Genomic DNA, 27170 nt, shown 5'->3' with positions numbered 1-27170 from the left:
GCAAACTCCTAATATATTGTTTAATCTTAATTAACCAACCTATCAATCAATTTGTATTAACTCGCGTATACTTTTATTGAATCATTGTAGAATTTAATTTGTATTTTTATTGGCGATTATTGTATCAATATCGTATATAAATTATCATTTATGACTTTAGACATATGTTACTAAGCTAAATAGAAATCATAGACCTCTACTTGTCAACTGAAATATAGAAGTTATTTAAAAAATTAACTTAAATATTTATCGTGAATTTCTCTATAATTTCATCTTACATACTTCCTAGATATAAGATGGAAAAAATATAATTTTAATATATTGTTGATAATTTTAATACCCTGTATTAAAATCTACTTCACCACAGGCAATCTTAACTGGCGATCTTGAGAATACAGTGAAAATTAACGTTTCTTGTAAAAGAAATTACCATTGCGCTTCATTTTTTAAATTTAGCATTTACACAATCAATATCTATTCAATCGATTTCCAAGCAATAATTTAAGCTTTACATATACACGCATATATAAAATAAAAATAAGTAAGTAAAAGTATTTCTTGACGGAATATCTTATACTCTCTGAGATTTTTTTATACATCCATTTTGAGAATTGTGAGGAACTTATTTCGTAAGAATTTTAGTCTAGATCAACTTGTGTATCGTATATATAAATCCATTCATAATTTTATTTTTGTCTAATGTTCACACACAAACAAACAGTATAAACAAATATAAACAAGGTAAACAAATAAAAAATAACAATTTAAATGAATATAAATATATGTTTCTTTAATCATTTTTAACAAAATCTCTTGATTGCTAACAATAAGATAAAAAAAATAGAAAAAGAGCAACGAGTCAAATGGTGGCAGGTGAACTAATGCAACACACGTGATATATCGGAGTATGAAAATTTTTTTTATAAGTCGGTCGGATAGTTCTGAAATTAAATTACAGAATTTCGACTAAATGTACGTGTGTTTACATTACTTATTAATATCAAATACAATAATATTTTGTATTATACAAAATATCATGTAACGATTATATAAAACGACATATAGACATGCACTCGTGTCTGTCTATATATTACGAATTATGCAATCAGAGAGTTTGAGTGTTTATATTTAATATAATAAATCTTTTATTTTATCTCTTTGTTTTCTTTTCAATGTTTTTATATGTACAACGATTCTCGATGAATTAATTACTGGTAACACTTACTGAAATATACAATTATTTTTAAACTAATATCAATCACAATATTTATCTTGGAAATAGCACGGCCGTTTACAATGCGAGAAACAATTATAAAATTTGTTATAATTGCTTCAATTGTATAATAATTGAGGGATACAGCTTAACTTATATAGAACTACTTATAATTTATTTAAATCAAATAACAAAAGGACTATTCACATCTAAACGCAATACGTTGTATGAGTGTTGTTAACTGAGTTTCGTGCATTTGTTCACGAAGCTAAAAGACCGAAACAAAAAAAAAGAAAAATAACAAGAGTTTGACATAATGCGCGTATTCTGCCTTCGCGCATGAAACAATCTTATATCGTCTTCATTCAATAAAGTGTCTTAACAATCACAAGACTTTTAAAATTATCTTCGATGCACGTTGCGCATCACGATTGAGCCGCGTATAATTACAACTACAGTGACTTACTGCGATAGCGCTTTGCACTGTTTACAATTTTCCATTCGTTCGTTAAATTCCTCTATCTGTAGCGTCATCTCGAAGAATTTGTACTTGTCGTGGATATTTCGCGTGGCAGTACGTAGGATGTTCTGGGGGCTCGTTCCAGGTTCTGCAAATAGGAATATCGCGTTATCCTAATAAGAGTAAAATGCCACGAAATAACAAATAAAATGGACACGAATAATTGCATGTGTATATTTTCGGACGACGGAATATTGTTAGGAAGATGCAAGAATTTATATAAATTTCTTTCTAAGTCAAAAAATATAAAAACACTTAAATGTCTACTAAAAGATCTCTAACAATAAGACATAGGTCTACTAAAAGAGAATGCAGATGCTAGAAGTCTAAAAATATAAGTTTCTAGTGTCCCCTAGCATACGTTATTTTTAGAATCAAGAGTAATTGAGTTGCATAAGTGAAATGCATAAATAAGAAATATATATGTTGATTATATTTTTAGATAATAGCGTACTTATAGCGAGATGCGCTGACAGGGCGGTCTTGTCGAGCGAGAGCGCCCAAATTCTAAGATTATGGACCTTAACGACTCCATCTATTTGCATAAACGTGTTTTCCACTTGAGAATACTCGAAACCCTTGGGAATTCCTTCCATCAGGACATTAACAACATCCTTAATAATCGCTATGGTAGTGAAAATAACTAATACGGAGAAGAGGAACGTACATATCGGATCCACTATGCTCCATGTTGGCTGAAATGTAAACGAATCGGTGTTTCACGTAACAGTATTCTAAGAGAAAACTATAAAGAAATTAAATTTATTCATCGAATTACATAAATATCATTGAACTTTTCGGTTTTATTTTTAATATTATTCATGAAAAGAACAAATTATAAAAATATATGTATAATTTGTAATAAATTACGTTAATGAAAATTTGGTACCTTAAAGTAAATGATTAATGCGGCGATAAATACTCCCACACTTTGAATAAAATCGCCTAAAACATGGATGAAGGCAGCGCGCACATTGATATTTTTTTTCGAATTTTCCCCTTTGAGATCATCATTGAGCACATTTTCCACGTCATTGTTTCCACCGTGGTCGTGTCCACCATGATTATGGCCATGTTGATGCAACGACAGGCCCATTCTGCAATGTCAGATTATTTGTTGCATTTCTCTTCAAGGAGAGAAGATGAGAATGTAATTTTGAAAATTTTATTACAATCGATACATTTAAGTATGCATGAATTTTTGCTTAATTTTTTAAATATGTGGCACATAATATTATCGACATTCTATAGAGCATAGATTTTTCATAAAAAATGGTAGATTTATATTATAACTCTCGGACTGACATCATCGGCGATTGCTTAGAGAATGATTTGATTGACGTTACATTATGCGCATTATAATTCCGATTTTATCAAAATTTTGGAAACAAACATGCACGATCTTATAAATTATATTATACGTGAGAGCCACCGCAAAATCGCGTAAAATATTAAACAAATATTATCGTTAATAGGATATCACTAACACTAGATTTACCGCAACACCAACTGCAGACGTGATTAACATCACCGTGGCATTCAACTCAAAGTCTTTGTGGACGATCCTTTCGACCGCGAGGTAGAATAATATGCCAGTGACCACCCATATTAATAAGACGGAAGTCAACGCGCCGATAACCTGAATTAATGTATAAAAAATTTATCAATTTGATCTTGGGTAGTCGTTATAGAGTATTTTTCTCTTAAATACTTTTTGAGTTATGTATAAGGCTTGAAGTTAACAATTTTTTGACATAAAATGTAAAATATTTTGTAAAATATTCAGTTTTCGGTAATCTTACAACAGATAATTGTTTTAAAAAAATTTATGTAATTTACAACATGCAGCTGCGTACTTTTTCTTAAAAGCAACTATGTCTTTTCTTTACATTAATTGATTATGGTCTCATTATTCCGTGCATAAAATAAGATAAGATTATCGAAAACTGAATATTTTACAAGATATTTTACATTTTATGTAAAAAAATTGTTAACTTCAAGCCTTATAACTCAAAAAGTACTTTAGAGAAAAATACTCTATTATAGTGTTTGGAAAACTATCGAGATAAGCTACAAGAATGTGCAATAAAAAATTATAGGTCCCATTTAAGAAATTAAAGGTGACCTTTATGTGATCTTCAAACGATCCAAGGTCCAATGACACTATCTTATGTCCCCCTCGAAGTCAAAATGCATATGCAAAAAATGCATATATAAGCATATACATATATATATATATATATATATATATATATATATATATATATTAATATACAGATTACACAGAAGTGCATGCTATGTATACATTTTTCTGTATACATAGCATGCATTAAATTTCCTTAATAATCCATTGTATCATAAATATATTTTTAGATTACACATCAAAATGATTTTATTTATATAAACTTTTAATTTTATAGTATGGTGTATGTATTTTCAATATTTTTAAGATAATGAAATTAATTTAGATAGAAATTAGGAATAATTAAAATGTATATTTTCAACATATATACACCTCATTACTGCTAATCTCTATTTATGTATATTAATTTCATGTGTATCGATTTTTATTGTCTATTTATTTCTAATGTCTATTTATTGATTACATTTAACATTTTTTTTTAAACTAAATTCATTATATATAAAAAAAATATTATAATTCTATATAATATTGTGTACATATATATTAATATTTTGTCGGTTTTTTTATTAATATTTATGTGAGAAAATTACTTACTTCTGCGCGATACCAACCGAAAGGCATTTTTCTGGTGGCTGGTCTACCCGCCACCCAGATAGAGAATAAAGATATCATAAATGAGGCAAAGTCAGTCAACAAATGTGCAGCATCGGTCGCTATCGCCAAACTATTCGATAATACTCCGCCTGAAAAGAGAAGATCGCGGTCGTTAAACGTCACGATTAAACGTCTGCCTTGGTAAATACATTCTACAAAATATTCTTTTGTGCACTTTGATAAGGACATCAGGAATTTTGTTTTATATTACCAATAATTTCTGCTATCATAAAAATAACGCAGAGCACGCTGGCGATTAACAACTTCTTTCGGGCCTTCTTGTCAATCTCCTCGTTTCTTTCTCTGTGACAATGATCCTCTGGGGATACTGAAAATATAGGAAGGGAAAAAAGACAATGAGCAATATTTATTTAAGAAAATAGTTTAAAAATTTAAACTCATGCATAATTATTAAATATCATAATTATTTTACAAGATAATTATACTACACATTTCAAAAGCGCGCATTATAATATAGATGCAAATTCTCTGCATATATTAACTTCCTTTAATACATGATTCGTATGTGTATGATAAATATATTTAAATTACATTAAAATAATTTTTAATTTTAATACATATGCCTTATTCGAGATATGCATTCAATTATCGCTAAACTTTTATCTGTTTAATTAATGTAAGCATAATTGATGTAATAGTAATTAAAATAATTTTTTGTCAACTATATCGTCGACTATTTCTCAAGTAAAATATACTTAAAACATACTCGGAGTCTGCTGATAGTCCATAGATGCATTTTCATCAACCGAACTCTTCACTACCGTGCAACAGCCTGATAATTTTCCATGAACGCAAAAAATCACCTTCCGCGGTGATATTTCATTCTCCTCATCTTCATTATTATTAGGCGGAATACTCGTTCCGTAACCATAAATCGCCTTGTCCTTGAATCTGTAACCCATTGTAAATACATTTTTATTCCTTATTTTATTCTGCATTGAAATATCACCGAAAGATGACAAGGAAAAAGATTGGTTTTACAGAAAAAATATTTAACTTTGTCATGTAAACGCATCGCTTACTTTAACGCTTTCAATTGGGAGGTGAAACATCTTCGATTATGATTTCTTATTTATCAAAGAGATAATGTTACTTTCTTCCCTGTCGTGTAAATGGCGCAAGTCATCCGCTTTTTCTCTCAAATGTTACATAACGAAAGAAAGTGATTACGTATTAGTTGAATATGAACTGTTGCATATGAACTGTCGCAATGATCCAGATAATGAGGAATAGTTAAATGTATTAAGTCATTCTTTCTTAATGGGTAGAACTAGTTTCTTTCAGCCATCATTTTGTGTCAGTTTTATTTTGAATTTTTTTCCAATATACATATATCAAAATGATTTCGATGACAGTTTTAATTCACCAATTGACGAAATTATCGAAAATCACGTAAATATCTTAATTATCTCTGATATCACCCCTCTTTTATATTTTCTTATTGTTAGATAAAAGTTATACACAGATACGACTTGTATACGTGCTTGCCTTACGTTATATAAAAAGAAATGATATAAATATTTGTAAAAAAATTTAATCCATTTCCTGACCAGAATCTACAAAGATTTATTGAAAATCTGCTACTCGTGTGTACAACTTTATTAATTTAACTTATATAAGTTATTATAAGTTTTACTTTTAATTTTTTTATTGAAACGTTAGGTGGTTTTCTTCGCAGAATATACACAGGTATTTCTTATAATTAATTAATTATGAGAAAAAGACGGATAAAAAAATGAATAAGTCAACATTGCGTCGATATCATGAAAGAATGTATTTTCATTGTATTTTAATTATACAACTAATTGCATAACGAACCTGATGGAAACATTTGCATGTATAATATGTAATTGTTGACAACGTTATATACACGTTACGTTTTAATATAGTAACGTGACATTACACACGGCTTACAGTTCTTATCGTATTCTACAAAGTGTTATTATCTTATATATAAATTAGATATCGATACTGTGTCGTATGTGCACAAATACGTGAATCTGTCATACACACACATTTCCTTATCACTGACTGTGATTCAATGATGATGACAAATGATGCCGTGTGCAAAATCACACGATTGAAAATTATTGATAAAGATAATGCTTTATGTTATTATGTATACCATATTTATTATTATATTGAAAAATACGCGAAAAAAATGAAATTTTAATCCCTCGCTTTCTGAAACAGATATACACTTTTAATTTTTTAAATTTAACGCAGAGCTACAGATGTTAATTTAAACTTTATATAAAATATTATTGTATGCATAATGTGTATATACATTTATTTATCAACTAATAATGCGGAGTTTCTAAATATTGTAGGATTGATCTGCGAATTGTAATAATTAATTGTCCTGCTTCGCAACAAAATTAAATTATTAAAATACGAGATTTATAAATTCTTATCATATCGCGAATTACTAATTTCAATTTTTGTTCGCGACCTCATTCGAATAAAATCTGCACAATATTTGTATTCTTTTAACGTGATAGCCTTGGTCTCCGTGGAGGCCACACTATTCGATCTCGAGGCTTCGTCCTTCGGTTAGACGAACCAATTGCACCGTGACTAGATTTTTACGTGAATGACTTTTATCGTTAAATCAAAGTGGCCTTAGAAGCCCTTGAGTTCAAAAGAGATGCAAGGATAACGCGAGGACTCGCACCGATTTATTTATTTCGAGAGTCGTGAACGATATGTCTCAATGAAAGTTTCTCTTAGAATATACGCAAGTTCCATTCGAATCCGCTTATCTTACACTCCTACGTTCGTTAGTCAATGAGGAAGTGATAAACAACCTTACAACTATACGGAAATTCTAGTGTTCACTATCTTTTAAATGAAACGAATAAAAGAATAGTCTTGCACGGAATTCACCAATTTTCCAAGATCGTTATTATTTTGTCATTGACAACGAAATAATAAGGTTTCTCTTTTTCTCACATCAATTATACGCTATAATAAAACTAATTAAAATTTTATTGCACAAATTAGTAAATGTTAGATGCTTATATAAAAGCTTAATGCTATCAAAAATGTGCATCAACGCGGAATTCTTTAAAAAGATTCCGCGTTGGTGCGCATTTATTAAAGTTAATAAAAAATTTTAATAAATATATATGCATATATTTAAAAATAATTACAATTAATAAATAAAGTTAATGTAGATAATAATTTAATTAAACAATTAGTTATGCAATTATTAAAAAGATAATATAATAATTAACAATTTATTTATTTTTAACAAATTAACTTCAAATCATTCATTTGTGATTCCATGTGGTCGATCGAATAATTTCTGGATTATCACCGTGAGCTCCTGGATAACCAGATGTATCAGGTGAATTAAATCGACGATCGATTCGCTCTATCGTCATCATCGTTATGCGACACCATGTTAGTTTCGTATTAATTATACTGTAATAATACGAGAACAAAACAATACTCGCCGAGAGAGAATCGCTTTCATAGAACGTCGACAAGATGTTTCATAGAAAGTCACTGAGGAATATAACACAAGCTATTGTGACAGAGAAGTTTTTATAAAACTATTAATTTTTTAATTTAAAAAATTTTCCAGCATCTAATGAAACTTGAAAAATCTAAAAACGAAAATCGGATAATGAAAATTTTAATGAAAATGGGATTGTCAACTGAATACACTTAATCCAGATAAGTGTAAAAATCTTAAAAATTATGAAACAAGCTAGTGTGAAATTTTTAAAAATTATTAATTTTCTAATTTTAAAAATTCCGCAGCAATTCATCAATTGATCTTCTAATAGAAAGGACAAGTTTTTTACTTTATCGATTGATCAATTGATGAATTAAAAAACTCGTCCAAACTTGAAAAATCTAAACCAGACAATTTTAATTAAAATAAGGTTGGCAACTGAATGTACTTAATGATAAAATTCTAAAAATGATCAAAAATGTGTTAACATTTAAATTAATATTTAGAAGAAAGGAGTACTTTTCTGAATACTCCAGCTAATTACTCTGAAAAATTCGAGAGATACGAATGCGTTCGTTGCGGCGCCTATGATCGTCTAAGAATTACATAATCATGCACGTGAATACATCCTCCTCGCGACAAAATGTAATCGTTGTAGCTGTAAAAATATCCGCCTCGCAAATGCCGTTGCTCGATACTTAGTTAACGTGAAAAGAAACGCGTGTATCGACTTAACTGAACTGGATGTGTGTGTTCAACAAAGATGAATTAGCTCGTAAAATTAAAGCGGAAGAGGTTCCACAGCTGGGTGGGCAACATAATACACAGAAAATGGAACAACAATTATAATCCACCCACACACACACATAATTCTGATTGAACAATTTTGGATGAAAAATTTCTTTATAGTTTTAAGACGTAATATGCCTGATATAATACCGATAATTATCAATCAAAAAAATTTATGTCACGGATGCGATTTTACAGGTAGTATACGATGCGCTCTGACGAGAAAGAGAAATCTTATCCGAGAACCGCGAATGCACATTAAACCGCGATCGTACTTTAAACGATCGTTCATTCTGTAATTCGATCGACAGCTGATCTCAGCGAGTCTAAAGAGGATAGTCGAGCAAAATTATTTGTTCATTTGATACTATTGTCTGATGAATTTGTCATACGATTTGATTAACCCAATAATTGTTATTACTTTATTATACAAACCTATTGCAGATTTTTAAAAATATATTTCTCTAAAAAATTGTTGCCCTTTTATACTTTTTTTAAAAATATAAGTCTAAAGAAAATATATCTACACTCTCTTTCTTTAATATCATTTTAGAAATATATATAGATACTAAATTAAATAAATACATAGAAAATCATATTATTTGAACTGAATGTGTAATCGCCTATATATTTAATCAGTCTAATAGTATAGTTTTATTTTATTTCAAATTATTTAATAAATGAATGGATACAAATATAAATTCATTCATGTTTTATGCAGATTACTGATTGTATGTATAAACGGGGAAAAGAGTCATGAATATCAAAAAGTATTTCAAGGCTACGTTTTGAAGGTTCACAGGCATCAAAAGCAATGTTTTCGGGTCACTTAAAACTGGTCCCGTTATTCCGACATTTCCGTCAATTTCATAGAAAATACTCTATAACAAATAACAACGAAACCTAGAGATCACAAAATTACATTCTTCTTATTATCTTTGCACGAGTAATGCTAATGAGTCATTCCTAAACTAATACTTCACGGCATAAATAGTATAGAAACTTTATCTAATTGTAAGGTTTAAGACATGTATTTAAAAAAATACCGATCTCGTGGAAAAAACCAGAAAATGGAACAACAAACAAATTTCACAAAAGTTATCGTCAGCGTAACGCAAAACGAGATGATCTGTTCTCGCTCACGATTTCCTTATCGGAAATTTATTTTATAGGAGAAATTTTTACGCGGCGCGTCTCGTGAGAGAAAACGAGTGAAGAGACCAACTTGAAAAGAAATATTACAACATATTAACCCCATTTTATACCAAATAAAATTCTATATAAAAAAAAAAGATCACACGTTATCTCGCATCGGACATATCCATAAACAATCTTTGGAGGAAACATCTGAATTTATTTTATAGGAGAAATTTTTACACGCGAGAGAATTTATCTGAACGCTCGACACCAGATTGAACGGAGAAAAAGAACCGTACGTTTATTATTTTTTTTTTTTTCCTTTTTTTATTAATCCTCGCTAAACTGGTCGCACGACCTCGCATGCGAACATTATGTTCGAGATCCTGTCGCGCGTGCGACAAAGTGAAGGGGAATCTCTCGCGACCTTGTTGTTCGCGCAGAACTATATTGCATGCCGCGCACAGCATAATTGCGGTAATTTCGGCAATCAGCGCACCGGCACTTTCCGAGCGGCTTGTTAATCCGCGAAGAGACGTTGCCCGAGGAAAGAGAAATCGAAGGGAGAAGCTTTCTCGTGTCGGCGTCACGTCAACAGATAAGTCTCTTGTCGAATGATGATGACTCGTTAATGTGTCATTGCTCTGTTGCGACAAACGGTAAGAATATTTCTGATTTATCTTTCCCTGCGATAACGAAATGCTCTCCTATAATTTTTATCTGATTCTATTCCAAGAAACTCTGTTGCGCAATATTGTACTATGATGTAATAACACATTCACTTCACAATCATACAAATTTTCCAAGATCTAAGAGACAATAAAACGCGTTATACAATTCTCGCGCGAACTGTTCTGTTAAAAATTTAGAGACTAATTCGATATCTCGAATTTTTTACATATGAGACTCGCTTTGAATATGAATGAGATATCTGCTTGAAATTTTTTATGCGACGCTTATGAGTCGTAGACAACGTGTTATCAAAAAATTTCAATGACTAATGACACACTTGCAAGCACATAATTTCTCGAGCTCCCCTCGCAAAGCGTTATTTTCCAATAGATTCCAACTAGCTACTGATCACGTTTAATATATTTTCTGTCTGCTATATATAATTTGTAGGAGAGAATACCTCTCGAGAGAATAAAATACCACTTCAAAGCAGCACTTTACAGAGAATAAAAGGATCGAAATGTTGGATACGTGGGACGTATCTGAAGAGTTCGAATGTACGATTAATTTTCCGAAAAGCACTCTTCAATCAATTCCACATCATTCACAAAATTTTAGCAAATATTTTTCAATTTTCTTCTATAAAAATCTCAAAAATTAATTCGCGAACTACCTGGAGAACAATTAGACACGCGACTAAAAACATATCCAGCATAGATAGCAAATGCAGTCCAGTCGGAGCAAAGGAAAATATCTAAATATCGTATAAATCACATTTCGAAATGAATAATAGTCTCTCGAAATTCTTCCACACAATTTCGCGAAATTTTTTCCGAAAAAATCTCCCGATTTCTTCACTTTTTCGGCGATCGTTTCGATCTGGAGACGGCGTCTCTCGCAGCGAAATAACGAGGAGAATACACAAAGAGGAACTCACAGCTTGATCTTCTCGTCGTCCATGATCAAACTTGAAGGAGATGAAGAGATCGCGGGTCCAGTCAACTCGCGATCAGACGATCGCGCGACGTCGTGAATTCTTCCTCGGACAATCCGTCGTTTTGTCGACTTGCTCGTGAATTCCACCAGGCACCAGAAAAAAATGATAATGAAAAGAAGCACGGGCGGCGACGAGGAGCGAAACGACGCTATAAGTCGCACAATCAGCAAAGTATTGTAACGTCGTCGTGTTGTTCCCTGGACAGTAAAATCGCGAGTGGTGAACACGTGTCACTCGTCAAACGCGAACAACGATAGTCCGGCCACGGCATGTCCGTGCCTTTCGTTAGAAGACCCACGTCCGGTTCGGGCCCGTTCGTCCAACAGATAAAACGATTAGCATCGAGAGGCCTCTCATTCCATCTCTTTTTCTTTCTTGTTTTTTTTCCTTCTCGATCCCTCTGCCTTTCCTCTCAGTTGGTCTCTCCTTATCGCTTCCTCCCACTCAATGATGCGTCCCTCTCTCACTTCCTTTCTATCTTTGCTCTTTTTCTGTCTCTGTCTGCCTTTTTCTGTCTTCGTCTGATGAAGATACGTCTCGCCAAGACTTTGTCCTACACTTGAAATTCAAGTTATGTAGAATGTTTCAATGGCTCATAACGCTAATTTGAGATGTCGTTTGAAAAAAATAGTTGAATTCGAAAATATTGCACATGGCTAAAAAAAATTAGTTGCTCTTTGGACGAAGATCTTCCTTTATTTACTCAATCTTTGAAGCTTTTAAGAGTAATCTCGGAGCTTGAAGTAAGACACACTTATCCATTGATACATTTCGAAATGCGTGTCATGGAATTTCATCTACAGATCAATAGACAAATCGGATTTATTAGATTCGCGATGGATTACTCGTGCAATTGTCATTCATCTCTCTGGTACCAACGTTTTCAACAACAATCGAGCTATTTCTGATACTTGTCTTATCATTCTTGCTCGAGAATCTTGAATTCGAGATATTTGAGAGCCCGGGTTCTTCAAGAAGTTGCTCCAATATCAATGATCGATCGAGCAGTTATTACGCGTTCGCATTCCTTCACGATTCTTTAAAAAGAACAAGCTTCTTTTAAAGATCAGTAATATATTTCTTTCTACAAGAAATCACCGATGATATGCGCTAATCGTAAGACAGGAAGAGATTGATCCCATCTTTCAAACTCCAAGTAAACGAGGCAAGTTGGCGATCACCGATCACGCCATGGATCGCAGATCGAGACTGAACGAATGGCGAACGTTAAATGAGCGCAAAACGTTCGCCACGTAACTTTCCACGTCCAGAAAGAGAGGTACTGCCAGTGCACGTGCTACACAGACAACACGACGATTCAGAGATCGTAAATACGCGATCTCGAAACAGAGTTTCTCCTGAATGAGATGCAACCGTGTTAAATTTTGATCGTGGATGTTCTGACTCGATTTCCAGACAGCTGATTTTAAAATTCTCAGAACAAACGTCGAAGCATCGCTAGCAATTCTTATCAATGACGATAAACTAATCTTATAAAGTCTTATCAAGTCACTCTTAAATTTCTCTTTATGGGATGCAACCGCGTTAAATTTTGATCGTGGATGTTCTGACTCGATTTCCAGACAGCTGATTTTAAAATTCTCAGAACAAACGTCGAAGCATCGCCAGCAATTCTTATCAATGACGATAAACTAATCTTATAAAGTCTTGTCAAGTCACTCTTAAATTTCTCTTTATGGGATGCAACCGCGTTAAATTTTGACAACGGATGCTCTGAATCAATCAGCGCGATCGAGCATTCGACAGCTAATTTAAAAATTCTCAAAATGAACGTCCAAGCATCGCCAGCAATTTTTTCAATGACGATAAACTAATCTTACAAAGTCTTAATGTCATTTTTAAATTTCTCCTGATGGGATCCAACCGCGTTAAAATTTCTCCTGATAGGATGCAACCGCGTTAAATTTTGACATCTAATGTTCTGAATCGATCAGCACGATCGATCTCTAGACAGCTGATTTTAAAATTCTCAAAACGAACGTCCAAGCATCGCCAGCAATTTTTTTCAATGATGATAAACTAATAACAAAGTCTTATAAAGTCTCAGATAGAGATGATGCAGAAATTGAGATGGAAAAACTTTGGCAAGTTTCGATAAAGATCTCAAAGATTGCCATAAATTTTCAAGTTTTCAAAAAAGATACAACTATATAGAAAGAAAAACAAACAAGAAATTTGCATAAATAAGCAGGCAAATAAATAAAATTTAAATATAATACTTTTAAAAAATAAATATGCTTTTTATATAAATGTATCATGTTACTACGTACTACGTACAATATAATTCTCTTTTTTGAAATATTAAATTATTGATAACATCTATATATTTATATAGAAAAGCGAGACAATTCAAAATAAAATTTTAACACAATTCCTTGTATATGTTATTCTCTTCTTTTCACTAATAATTAGAATAAAACAAACTAAGAGAAATAGCAATAAATTAAATTAAAACAAATATAATAGCACTAAATATATCCTTTTAAGTTTTATAGTTATAGTGTATGAAAATTATACAGAGTATCCCGAAATTCGCGAATCAAAATACCATAGCAAGAGTTCTCGAAAAAATAAATTTTAAAAATATTTGCCATTTTTTCATTCCAAACAGTTTTTGAGGTAAACGTATTTAAAATCGGTCAATTACAGATTATAATTACACTGACGTCTGTCCGTGAGTCGCGCATTGATAGTGACTACATGCATTCGTTTAATCGTTATCTATAATTGACTAGTTTTAAGTATTTCTTAAAAACTCTTTTTTCTTTCTTATCTCTTATCTCTTAAAAATTACTGTTTGGAAAAATGGCAAATATTTATTTATTTTTTGCTATAGTATATTGATTCGCAAATTTCGGGACATTCTGTATATATAAATAATATATTTTCTATTTCAAAAATTAAATATAACCATAATTGCAAGTATGATAATATGAATACAAAATATTAAAATGCATTCATTATGCATACTTTATGCATACTTTTCGAACGCTGATGGTTTCACGTAACAATCGATAAATAATCGTACATGTTATAAAATGGATCGGAAAAATGAACACCAGTGAAACAATTAGGCTCCGTGAAATAAACTCTGAAGATATTTATAAATTATCTCCAACAAACTAGATTTTGATATCGATAGCTTAAATACAATAGAAATACGAAAATCAACACAATACAGTGCGGAAATTTACTTTTGTTCATATATGATCTACGAATTATTTAAAAAATCAAACAAATTATATATTTTGAAATTGTGACATGTGAGTTATGCAATTCATCATGAAATCATCATTGGATGTATTAATATAATCAAGTTTGAATTATGTCGAAATAAAATTAAAACACAAATATGAGAAAATGAATGTGAAATTAAATCTCTATTTAATTTGTAAAGAATTTTTAAAAAAGAAAAAAAATATTTATATAAGAGTAATATATTGAATTTATTATTTACTCGTTAATGATGCAGCCTAACTCCATTTTCGCGGTGGCCGACATTCCGATGCTGAAACGAGGACTACCGGTTCCTGCTAGTGTGACGATGTTTTGTAATTCTTTCGATGGTATATCGCGAGATAGAGGTAGGGTTTCGTGTAACACAATTGGATACTTGGGGCTGTATTTTTACATTTAGGCGGAAACGTGAAAAATGTCGTCAAAGTGTCAGTCACACAAAGAAATAATATTTATTAATGAATGACCTCTCCCTTTTCTTTGTCTCTTACAAAATAAGTATATAAACGATTTTGCAGTAAAAACACTATAAAATGATCATAGAATATTATTTATGATTATGTCCCTGATGTGGATAATTTAGTGCGCAATTTAAGATTTTTAAATATTTTTTACTACGTTTGTGTATTATGATTGAATTTATGATAGTAATGATTATAATATTGGTCTGATTAAAGCTACGTGAAATTATTGTAATATTAAATTCCTGACAACACAATCGGTTAACAAAAAAAAAAAGATTACTTCCTATTTATCACGTTCTTAGTTTTTGCCACGAAGAAGTGTTTGGTCGATATTTCATAACTGTCATAATAGAGTTTCAATTAGAGATGAAGTATTGGAGTATCACCGATAATACCGCAAAAAAATTTGATAAAGTAAATAAATTTATTTATTTTATTCTATAAATTTCCTTTTTTTTTTTGAAAAATTAAATTTTCAATTATTTTCAAACCACAGAAGAATTTAAAAACATTTATGTATTCTCTCCTTTTTATAATTTTTTTTTGTGATGTGCCCTTAAAGAGTGTTACTTAAGAGTTTTATTTAGTGTTATTTAAAAGTATTATTTCATTTAAATTATTCGAATCGAACATATATGTTTAAATTAAAACATTATTTTATCACAAAATATATTGTTTAAAAAAATAACAAATATACATTTTACGCGCGTGACTGTCAAGTACTCTATAAATTCGTTCGTCTGTTCATCGCGTGTCAGATTTTGTCAAATGAGAGAAATTAAACGAGATTCTCTTTGTTGTATAATAATAACAACACAATACTATTATCGAAGCGTGACTTACTCATTGGCTTTGTTGTTTCGCTCGACGGTCTCCAGATCCACAGAGCTGTTTCCGTTGTTCTCCATATCGCCCTGAAGTTACGAGGCGGACCGTCGAGAAGGAACGCGAACGATGCGGGCGCGCGGACAATTGATAGAAGCCAAGCCGGGACGAGCCAAGTCGATCGGCGACAAATCCACGACAGCGCGGGAGTTACGATGCGTCGGGAGATGTCATTAGATGTGCGTGTGGCTTGGTTCTCTCTCCTGACGTGTTTACATATAAATATTATGAACGCGGGCGAGAGAGAGAGACGGGCGACGCGCGCGCAAGACACGACGATGACCCGGATCGGTGTCCGTTCGATTATCTTCTGTCCGTTTAACAAAGGCGCTTCTTCTCTGATTTGATGCAAACGATGCAAGAATGATCGATCTGCCTCGTTCCAATTTCATGCGTCCGTTAATCCAGAAAATCGGGCGAAATATGACAGATATAGAAGCTCCCTTATCGCGAAAAAATTGGTTTATTTTCTGTCATCAGCTTGATCTTCGATCGAACGATCATGAACGATAAGACGAAATTAATTTCAAGTGTCTGTCGGATCGTTTCACAATGTGTTCCATCGTCTTCAGATTGACATGATCGAGATCGAGAATTATCAGATTATCAATGGGAATGTTTTTCCAATTTCTTCGCTCGCTTCGCTCTGATTCGCTTCGTCGCCGTGATCAAAATAAGTCCTCTTGAAAGACAATCATCATTAGCATGTGAAATGATCCGTGTCGAAAAATGTATGGTTTCGTAAAAACTCATTAATGAAATCGAATATTTTTCATGATCAAATATTATCTACGGATAAAATGCGCACACAATGTATCTATTAACTTTTAAAATTCGACGGATTAAATTTTTTCTTTTCCTATGTATTTCCTTATATATAAAGGGAAAATATCAAAGATATTTTACAAATATTACAAGTTTATTCCTTATAGTTATCGTAGTAGACAATTATAAATTACAATGGTTTAATAACATGAACGTGTGCGTTCATAAATAACCAAAGGAATACTGTATGCTCTCAACAATTATTAATTATTATCGGCCTTTACCGATTCTTCGCTTTTGAAGCGAATAAACTTCTGTTGAAGAGAAGTTGTAGTCTCATTCATTATAAGGATTTCTTAAAGTACAATTTTTGATTATATGAAATATGGATTTAATAAGAACAAAAAAGTAACAAAAACTCCTTCGGCCTCCAATTATTTCTGAAAGTTTACACGAGTACTGATGGCAAGTATTTACACATAAAGTGCCAAATATCAATTACAAAAGTGTCGTATGGAAATTGTTATCAATACTTATTAATCTACCGCGAATGGAAATTTCTTTCGAAAATTTCTTATAGAATTTTATAAAATTTTTCATAAATTCTACATAAAAATTTAATTTACAATTCTTCGTGATTCGCAATCAAGTGATCATCGATAATTTCTGCAATAAAGAACAAATGTAAAAATCTCATGAAAAAAATATGCATACATACACACACACACACAAAAATATATTGTGAAAAAACATACCGCTCTCTTTCTCCGTTTGTCTGTTTGCATTTTCTAATTTCTGCTGTAGAGCTTTCATTTCTTCGTCATAACCCACCCATTCGGGCAAAATACGCATGGCTGCTTGTAATTTGGCTTCTTTAGTCATTGGGTTGTTACACTGAAAAGAAAAAAAAAAAAACATTTTTATTTTAAATGTAAAAATATTATAATTCATCATATATTATCTGTATGTATGTATGTGTGTTATGTGTGATATATATAAATAAAAGTACATACTAAATCTATAGTTTTAGCGTATCGCTTGGACGAATTATCACACCATGTCTCACACCACAACCACTCCTGCGGTAATGTTTTGATGGCCACTTGATGAATCATATTGTTTGGGAGATCCTGAAATTGATTATCGATTATTTTACAAATGCAAAGAAAAAAAACACGACATGAGATAATTAACAAAAAATATAATCTACTATCTTCTCTTTATATCTTTATAAATACTAAATTCATTTTACGTACTTGATCAAGATTTGACAGACTGTTTGGATCTTGACTCAACGCCTGATACTGTCCTCGCAACCTATCACCGGCTGCGATACGGCGGAACCGTTTGAGATCCACCACGTATAATGCGCTGATGTGATAAGCCCGACCCTGCAAGTGATTTCTCCAATATCCTTGTTTCCAGAACCGGAATCCATCCATTTCAGTTCTACTATCACAGAACGGTGTATATGCGTATGGCGCGCCGCCGAGATCCAAAGTTGCTAATTCCTTCAAATCTGCTCTTACCACCTGTATAAAAACAATTACGTGAAGTAATTTTACACAACAGATATCTATATTGTTACATTTTAAATTGCGCTTATATTATGCGTATACCTGATCAGCGTCGACGAATATTATTTTTTTAACGTTTAACGGGAACAAGACGTCGAGGAATAAGATCTTGTATCCCCAAATAGTTCTCTGTTTCTCGGTTTGCTGATGAAGCCAACGAGGCCATTTATATTGCACAAGTTCGTATTCAAAACCATATTCTTTAGCCATATGCGGCAGAAAATCCTATGTCATGGAAAAAAAATTAATAAGTTATTTTCATAATCAGCATTATTTATAGAGCAAGATATAATACGTGTTTATAAATACGTGTTTCATTCTGCTATATGTTATGGCCACTTACTTTTACTGTCGGTGAAAGGTAATTCTTCAAGAACCAGAACTTAACCGGCGTCTTGGTGTGTTTAATAACACTTAGCATCATGATCTTCAGGAATCTTTCATATAAGTGGCCAGAAGCGAGAGAGAAGATATTTAATTTCTCATCTTGGTCTTCGCTTTCGTCTGTTGCGGTAAACGTCCTAGTTTTGAAAGTACATCAAAAATATAAGACATCACACATTAATAAATGATTTACCTATTTTATAACAGTCACAATTAGGTATTTAAAATTTAAATTAATATAAGCTACATTCTCAAAGGAAAGAGTAATATGTTAAGTTAATTAATTAGGACAGTAGGCGAAAGAGATTACATATTGGTGACTTGGAATTAAAGAAACTAATATAAATCAATTAATACAGTGAAATTTTAAATATATTAAGAACGTTGATTTATCAAATATTATAATTTCAAGCCACAGATATGTTCGTTTTTGTTATGCATTTGTATTTTATCCCGGATTTCTTTTGTTACTTGATACTTAATTATATGTATTTATAAAAAATGATAGATGTACTTAACTACATAATGAGAAGCTTACCAAAATTTGGCAATGCTAAAAAAGAGAGAATAAATAAAAGTTAAGTTGACAAAGATAACCGAGAATACCATGCTATGCATTAAGTACTAACACCCAGCAATAGGAAATCATTTGAGAATGTGAAATACAAGAATAGAAGTTCAAGTGACTTGGACATACCTAGAAATAGAGTTCCACAATCCGGAATCCTTCTCGTTGTCCGATAAGAGATCGAGTCCCGCCTTGTCTGGCTTCTTGGATACCTTGACTTTGAGCACGTGGCTTCTCAGGGAACTTATCAGAACTTTCACGTCATTGCCGTTTTGAATAACATCCTGTCCGTCGACCGTGCTGAAGTCGTATATTTCCGCGGATCTTCCCTGTCGAAGTCGCAGCACCCATTCACCAGGATTCGCCTTGAGCTGGAAGTATCCCAAATTCGCCATTACTATAGTGTCAACCATTACGGGTTGTTTCTCGGTGCCTAGTGTGAATTGCAGGCCTCGCGGTGGATTTCCCACTACTGCTTCGAAACAGTGGCCCTCGAGCAGTAAATATTCCAATTCAAATTCACTAAAACAATATAACAATATAAAAGTCAGTAAAATTGGAACGAAAAGATCACATTGTATTTCGATTATTTTACCTATGGACGCCGATCGCGACGTTATCCAACTTAATGTTGTCTAGATCATAAACACTGCGGACTACTTCTACTAGCCAATTTTCAGGAGCGTGAATGTATTGCGTTAGTAATGAAGAAGTTGGAAGTTTTGTAAACTTTGCAACAGAGCCACTGATATCTCCTTCGGGTGTGAATTGTAACTCAGGTTCGAGCACAAATCGATAAAAGCTGAAATGAAACGAAAGAATATATATTATAAGAAAATATAATATCATCATATACATATACATATAATTCAATGAAAGAATTATTATTTTACCTCTTCAATGGCATATCGCTATTCTTATCTAAGCAATTCAAGAATACTTTTATATTACAATTTAAGGCTTGTTGTACTGTTTTCAATATTGGGCCCAATTTTTGAGCACCACGTGAAACCGGATCTACAATGGCAATAAAGTTAAAGGCAACTTTATCGGGATCAGCCGCTGGAATTTTTATGACACTGCAAGATAAAAAAAAAACATTCTTGCATATAATATGAATATTCAGAGTTTAATATATTTTATTAATTTCAAATTTTTTATACATATTTTAGAAAAATTATTTTACCTGTTATCATCCCCATGGAAAGGAACGTCATATCGATTTCGAGTTTGAGGACGTGGTACTAAGAGCGAAGTGATCTTCATAATCATATCATCTGTGATATTATTTTCCTCTTCTAGAAAACATTATAAACATTTTATTATTTCTATCGCGGTAATTGAAAAAATATTACAAGTAATACATATCATATATACCACATTATCGTACCATATTCATCTTCATTATAGAATTGATCCTTGATCAATTTCATAAATAATTTTTCTCCGTAAGTGCTTTGGCTAAATCTTTCTAATAAAGAGAAGTCTTCGCTTGTAAATTCTTCGCCGCTATCCAAGGGACCAATAATACGACCATTGCACAAAACTGCTTTCGCTCCCGTTTCCAAGTTTAAAACATTTTTACTATAATGTTGATGTAATAATAATATTGGATTTTGATTCTCTAACAACGCCACAACAGATTCATCCTGGAATAAAGTTGAGTTATTAACGAGAAATGACTTCCAACAATATATGCATACATCAGTTACAAAAAAATATATATCTTACTTCAATCTCAAAACTACCATCGGCAATGAGAGCTGCATTGTCTTCTCTGATTACTTTACGTATGTAAAGTATAGCTCTTTCCTGTGACAATGCATTTAACGCAGCAAGAACAATTTTATTAATATCAGACTTTATATTTTTTAAGTTATCTTCGGCATTAATGATAATACTAATTCGCGCATCGGTATTTGATTCCTATAAAAAAAAGATTTTATATATATATTATGTGAAAGTATATACGAGATTATATAAAGTTTGACTTTTAAATCACATACTATATATTCAAGCGCCTCTCGTAATAATTGTCTACCAGACAATGATCTCAAGTCGACTACAATCCAAAAGGAATATAAGTGACGCACGTTATTGCGTCGTGGTACGAAGAAGTAGTGCATTTTTGTCATTAAATAAGTTGATAGATCTGGAGCACTCCACTTGGTATAATCGTCATCTTCAGGAATTGTGCCGATTAAATTTAGCCATGCATTCTTGTCCACTTTTAAAATACGCTCGTTCAAGCTAGAAAGATAAATAATAATCAATGAAATAGAAAATAAATAAATTATTGTAGGGATTTATAGAATTAATTAAAAGAATTATATTTACCGTGGCATAACATTTGGTTGATTCATGAGAAAATCAACGACGTCGTCCCCTTCCGTTAGTTCACCACGATATACCGCCTTTTGTAATACGGGTGTTTGCGACATAATGGTAGATAGTACTGCCTCTTCGTATGATTCGGAATTTATCTGACTGGGCGTCAAAGGTACGCCATTCAATAGAGCTTGCGGGAACTTCTTGAAACTACATCGTTTTATAAAGTCGCTAGCTAAATGCCGGCCAACGTCGTATTCAGATTCTTCTCCGAGGATGTAAGGTATACTAGCGGACGAATCTTTAGATCTGATAACTTTTTTTATATCGTCTATATCAGCACCATAAGGCCCAATGTAATTTCCCAACTAAAATAAAAGTAAATTTTATCCTTTCTCTTGATACGATGATCATCAGAATATCAAATGATATGAAGTTTTACCTCCGATAAGAAATGTAAAGCCTCTTTAGGACTCTTAGTGTCTGCAAAATAATGGTACGCATTGTTAATTGCAACACTAGTATCCATTAAACCTGTGACAGATGTATTAAAATTTGTCACAAAGACAAATCCGACTCTCAATGGAGCAGAATGTGCATAAAGAGATTGTGCTAGAGCTATTAGTGACATGGAATCTTCGCTTAGGGGATCAATAATTAATACCTAGAAAAAAAAAAAAAGATTATAGTTAAGTATCTGAAACAAAATATTAATTATTGACATTTCAAAAATGTAATAATACTAACTAAATTATACAAATTTCTTCTGATATTTCTGAGCATGCCAGGGAAAGTTGGTCGTAATAACTCTGTTAATGACCGTGACCATTTACTGTAGCGTGAATCATTTTCAATATCATTGATCCAATTAATCGCAGAATCTCTTATATCCATTGCAAAATTTTGATTATCTGTGCCTCCAGATAAATCCAATGCTAACAGTTTGCTCATCTTTTTGTTACTAAAACCTGTAATAATATGTAAAGATATATAATCCTTGATTTGACGATATAGTAATAAAATATTTAACTGATATATATATATATATATATATATATATAAATATATAACTCTTATACCAATTTTATGAAGAGCTTCCATTACTCGTAACTCGCTTCTCAACGACTCTAAAAGAGTTAGTACATCAATAGCTTCCAAGTCGAAAAATAAACCATTGATGAAAAGCGCTGTGTCAGTTGGTTGTATATTTAGACCTGCCATGAATATTTCCTGATTTAGTTTCATTTCCTTCTTCATATCACTATTCACTTTAGTTCTAATCAGAGATTTTGCCTGTAATAATAAAAATATATAAATTGTTATATATCTATTAAATTATTTGTGTGTTGTATTTAATAACTTAGAACTTGAATATTTAAAATAGATACCTGCATAGGAAAATTCTGTGATATATCAGTTAAGATGTTTAGTGCTTCCGCAGAAGGAGACTTCATTATCCTTTCAGCTGCCTGGTGACTCAATTCTTGAAACTGCCATACTTTAAAAGCTCCAATCTCATGACTAGTTTCTAATAAATGCGTTTGTATTTTATCCAGTTCTGCTTGTAAATCTGGATATAATTTTCTGAAAAGATAATACATTATATCATAGTAATGCAATGCAATATGTTATACAAAGAGATACAAAGCGAATACTTTACATCCTTACTAACCACCTTACTTTAAAATCATGAAGTTGATTCCCTCAATTTCTTCCATGCCATCATTTGCCACTTCTGAACTCTTTCCTGTGTTATCTTTGATATCAGAATCGTCTGTTGCTTTGTATTCTGTAGATTTCATTTGCAATTCTACACCATAGCCTGATAAACGCAATTTCTTATCTGCTCTATTCTGTAAATTGTTTTTAATATGAAAAATGCAATTGTTTTGCAAAATATGAAATGTCTATATATAATACATTTCTATTTCTATTATTACCTTCACATAATGACGAAGAATATAATTAATCCCCTTTGTTTCTGCTATGTTTTTTAGCTTTCGATGAAAATCAATGAACGTAGAAGTTCCAATCTGACCATACAGTATAATTGCTTTATCAGATTCTGAAGTACCCAAGTATCTATGATCTACATCATAACTATCTACAGTTTCCCATGTATCCTGGAAAATAAACAGGGCATGATACATGTTCTGAAAATTATATCAGTAGAAATAAGATTGAATATTATAAAATTACAAACCTGCTCTAGTAGTAGCGTATCTATGTCTTGTAGAGAACAAGTAAATGTCCCACCAACATTAACAACATTGTTACATCCATACAAAGAAACATTTTTATTCACAGCCATTTGAGAAAACATTTCAACACGTGCAGAATAAATACGTAAAGACAATCCTAACTTAAAAACTGCTATCTCTGATTCAGATAAATATTTTTTAGCCAGTTCTAGAATTATGTCATAATTCTCCTTTTCCGTAGCTGTTTGAAAACAATTACAGAGATTGAAAATAATTATCTTGAGATTATGTATACTTTACCAAATCAATTAAATTATAACTATATAATTACCTATTACAAGATTACTAATTTTACTAGAATACGCATCAATAAATTTCCAAAAGTAACTTGGATTTTCATCGCTGAGATACTCAGCTGCTTCGAGAACAAGAGGTGTCTCATTCCACTTGGCATTTATTAAAGTTGTTACATATTTGTTAATCTTCTTGTCAGCCCCAAGTTGAGTGGAGCACAACAAGAGTGTGTAAAAAAATATGAGCACCCCCATCTGCAACATAGAGGAAAGATACATATAAAAATATGTTACAGAGAGCATCATTACAATCTTATTTATATGATAAAACGATTCCAAGCGGAGAGACACGTTTCTAAAGGGAAGGAACTGCTCTGTTCAATCAAATTTTACACGAGATAAATCTTCACTGAAACTCGCCGACAATCGTACTTTAATGCACATGCTGATTACATTTGGCACATCGATATATAAAATGTCAGATGAAATCTCTCTACATCCGATTGACAAGTAATGTTATTACAACAACACGTTACACGGCGATCTCGCCATAACCTGACAATATCGCCGATCTGTCGCTGGAACTTCTTTACGTACCTCTCTCCGAAAGTTTGATAAAAAAAATTATTTTAACTACGAAGAAGATGCATCAATGATTATAGCCTATCCATGCAGCGCACATGCCACGCGCACAAAATCCCGGAACGGCGAGCAGCTGATCTACGAACAATTGGATTATCATACGGCGAGCGTGTGACGTGCAATTGTGTATTTGTCGAAGCTGCTGATAAACTGGCGACTGGCGGCATTCGAATCTTTTGTCATTAATCGTGAGTTCGCACGAAACGGAATGGTGCACTGTTTTTCGAGAATGCGTTCGAAAATTCTATCGTAGGGTAAAATAGCATCGACCAATGAGAAAATAATTTTAGTTCCTTTTGTCCTGATTGGTCAATTAAATGCTACTGCACTCTGAGGGTAAGATTTTGAACACACGAAGGTGGCGTGTAGTCTATTCTGATTATTTCAAAAATAAGTAAACATACATTTTATATTCGTGTATAAAATAATTCTCTACACATTAATATATATATATATATATATATATATATATATATATAAAATAATTATATATATAAGTTAAAATCATTTGAATGTCAGGTAAATAAATGGGAAGAATAATTTAATAACTTTTATGAACAACATACTAATATATCGAAGAGGCTCTCTTGATAAATTATATTATATATTAATTGATAAATCTTTAAGCACTTAAGCACTATCTCTTAGGAGGAGACCAATATACGAATTATGTAATATACAACGTACAACCTATTTTTTATTTACAACAATGTACCAATGTTACGTAAAATGTACCACATTGTATTTTTATGTAATTCTAGGTCGCTTATCACACTGTTTTAAAAAACCGCGCGCGAGGGGGAACGCAGACTCGGACCAATTAGCGCGCGTTCGTCGAGCAGTTTCGCGCCTTTTTCATTGTACACGAAGCTACGAAGTGTAACGGAAGGAGAATCGCCGCGGGAGAGGACGCATCTTCGTTTCAGTGATTCTTTCGGACGATGAATCGAGCAACTTTCGGTACGTAATTGCAGAATCAGTAAGATGAATCATTAACAGCTTTCGAAATGACTAATTTACACATAAATTTGCATAGGTTTCGCAGCTACGTTTCGAGACTGCCGTCTTCCTAACCAACATGAAGATATAGTCGCATCGATACAATCACATCGCCCGAGGAAATTCTTATTGAGCAGTTAAATGAACCCGATTATCTACGCATCTCCGGTGAGTCGCATGAAATATTTTTGCTTTATTTATTAATTTTGAATGGCAAAGCTGCGAATGTAAGAGAGACAGAGAGATATATGATTGATTTGCATCGATCTAAATTGCTGCTCCCTTCCCTCTCCCCGTACGACAATGTAAATAACGTTGAGTGATTGGAATTTTTGCAATAAAAAGCAATTTGTACGAAGTTTTTTAATTAAAATGGAAAATACTGCAGTTATATATAATATATTGAATACGGCAATTTTCAAAACGCAGTTACAATATTGCATAAATTTTGTGTATGATGTAATATATAAAAATATATAGTATATATATATAGTCTGATATCAGGAAATAATATATTAGAATAAATAAATTTGAACAATTTAAAGTGAATCGTTCTTGAACAAAAAATGATGTTTGAAATTATAATAACAGAGACAAATAGATTTTGAATTATAAAAACATTATTAATAAATATAGAAATTGCTAAAATTTTTATTTATACACAGAGAAAATTTTCTCTTAGAATTTACCCTGAAAATCATGGTGGGACAATAAGATATTGAAAGAAAATTTTATGAGAATTTCTCTGATTAATATTTATCACAATAAAAATAATATTTTATTGTAATAGATATTATTTTTATTGTGATAAATATTAATCAGAGAAATTCTCATAAAATTCTTTTTATACCTTATTGTCCAACGATTACCATGATTTTCAGGGTAAATTCCAAGAGAAAATTATCTCTCAGTGTATATTATTAATAATTATAAAATTTTTAATTTATTAATAATAAAAATTAAAAATTTATATCATTATTAATAATATACAAATAAATTTTGTAAATAGATTTTACATTAAAGAAAATTTTAATTAAATATATATATTTCTAATTACAAAAATCTTTAATTTCAAATATTTGCATCATTCTTATATTAATGTAACATTCAATAATAAAAATTGAAAACTTTTCTTTGATTAAGAAATTGTTAAATCGAATTCACTTTAAATTCACAGAATTGCCCCTAAAATATCAT

General features: G+C 31.8%; 2 protein-coding genes across 4 annotated transcripts; both read right to left on the bottom strand.

Annotated features, from left to right (window-relative positions):
- Positions 1–774: 774 nt before the first annotated feature.
- On the bottom strand, positions 775–16398 carry LOC145938886 (proton-coupled zinc antiporter SLC30A2). 2 transcript variants are annotated; one of them, XM_083042755.1, is made up of 8 exons: positions 16175–16398; positions 5258–5442; positions 4742–4858; positions 4471–4619; positions 3221–3372; positions 2623–2830; positions 2188–2428; positions 775–1821 (listed from the first exon to the last, which is right to left on the bottom strand). In XM_083042755.1, the coding sequence occupies exons 1-8, from the start codon at positions 16237–16239 to the stop codon at positions 1676–1678; spliced, it is 1263 nt and encodes a 420-aa protein (XP_082898881.1). In that variant the 5' UTR covers positions 16240–16398; the 3' UTR covers positions 775–1675. The 2 variants fall into 2 exon arrangements, with proteins under 2 accessions (XP_082898881.1, XP_082898882.1); XM_083042756.1 differs by lacking the exon at positions 16175–16398 and adding an exon at positions 11550–12799 and having other exon boundaries at positions 778–1821.
- A 730-nt stretch (positions 16399–17128) lies between these two features.
- On the bottom strand, positions 17129–25191 carry Uggt (UDP-glucose-glycoprotein glucosyltransferase). Of its 2 annotated transcripts, XM_083042732.1 has the most exons (24): positions 24930–25191; positions 24371–24587; positions 24042–24280; positions 23779–23961; positions 23519–23691; positions 23227–23422; positions 22918–23131; positions 22586–22806; positions 22281–22502; positions 21848–22206; positions 21517–21760; positions 21242–21436; positions 20901–21159; positions 20697–20808; positions 20404–20589; positions 20106–20312; positions 19640–20032; positions 19481–19495; positions 18902–19079; positions 18601–18783; positions 18238–18513; positions 17995–18111; positions 17737–17875; positions 17129–17647 (listed from the first exon to the last, which is right to left on the bottom strand). In XM_083042732.1, exons 2-24 carry the CDS (start codon positions 24585–24587, stop codon positions 17604–17606), a joined length of 4572 nt encoding a protein of 1523 aa, XP_082898858.1. In that variant the 5' UTR covers positions 24930–25191; the 3' UTR covers positions 17129–17603. The 2 variants fall into 2 exon arrangements, with proteins under 2 accessions (XP_082898858.1, XP_082898859.1); XM_083042733.1 differs by lacking the exon at positions 19481–19495 and having other exon boundaries at positions 17130–17647; positions 24930–25190.
- Between the last annotated feature and the right edge of the window lie 1979 nt (positions 25192–27170).

Source organism: Prenolepis imparis, unplaced genomic scaffold (genome assembly GCF_030444845.1).
Source record: "Prenolepis imparis isolate NDT839.2.m4 unplaced genomic scaffold, iyPreImpa1.0 SCAF_7, whole genome shotgun sequence".
Classification (NCBI taxonomy): Eukaryota; Metazoa; Arthropoda; class Insecta; order Hymenoptera; family Formicidae; genus Prenolepis; species Prenolepis imparis.
This window is presented reverse-complemented; position numbering and strand designations above follow the sequence as displayed.

Bases quoted from the DNA above. Each gene is read 5' to 3' on its own strand.
- LOC145938886 (XM_083042755.1), bottom strand. From the start codon at position 16,239: ATGGAGAACAACGGAAACAGCTCTGTGGATCTGGAGACCGTCGAGCGA. The intron at 2,429-2,622 runs GTACCAAATTTT...TTTACATTTCAG, and splicing joins CATTAATCATTTACTTTAAG to CCAACATGGAGCATAGTGGA. The intron at 1,822-2,187 runs GTACGCTATTAT...TCCTATTTGCAG, and splicing joins GTCAGCGCATCTCGCTATAA to AACCTGGAACGAGCCCCCAG.
- Uggt (XM_083042732.1), bottom strand. From the start codon at position 24,587: ATGGGGGTGCTCATATTTTTTTACACACTCTTGTTGTGCTCCACTCAA. The intron at 23,962-24,041 runs GTTTGTAATTTT...TTTATTTTCCAG, and splicing joins ATACGCTACTACTAGAGCAG to GATACATGGGAAACTGTAGA. The intron at 23,692-23,778 runs GTAATAATAGAA...AACAATTTACAG, and splicing joins TTCTTCGTCATTATGTGAAG to AATAGAGCAGATAAGAAATT.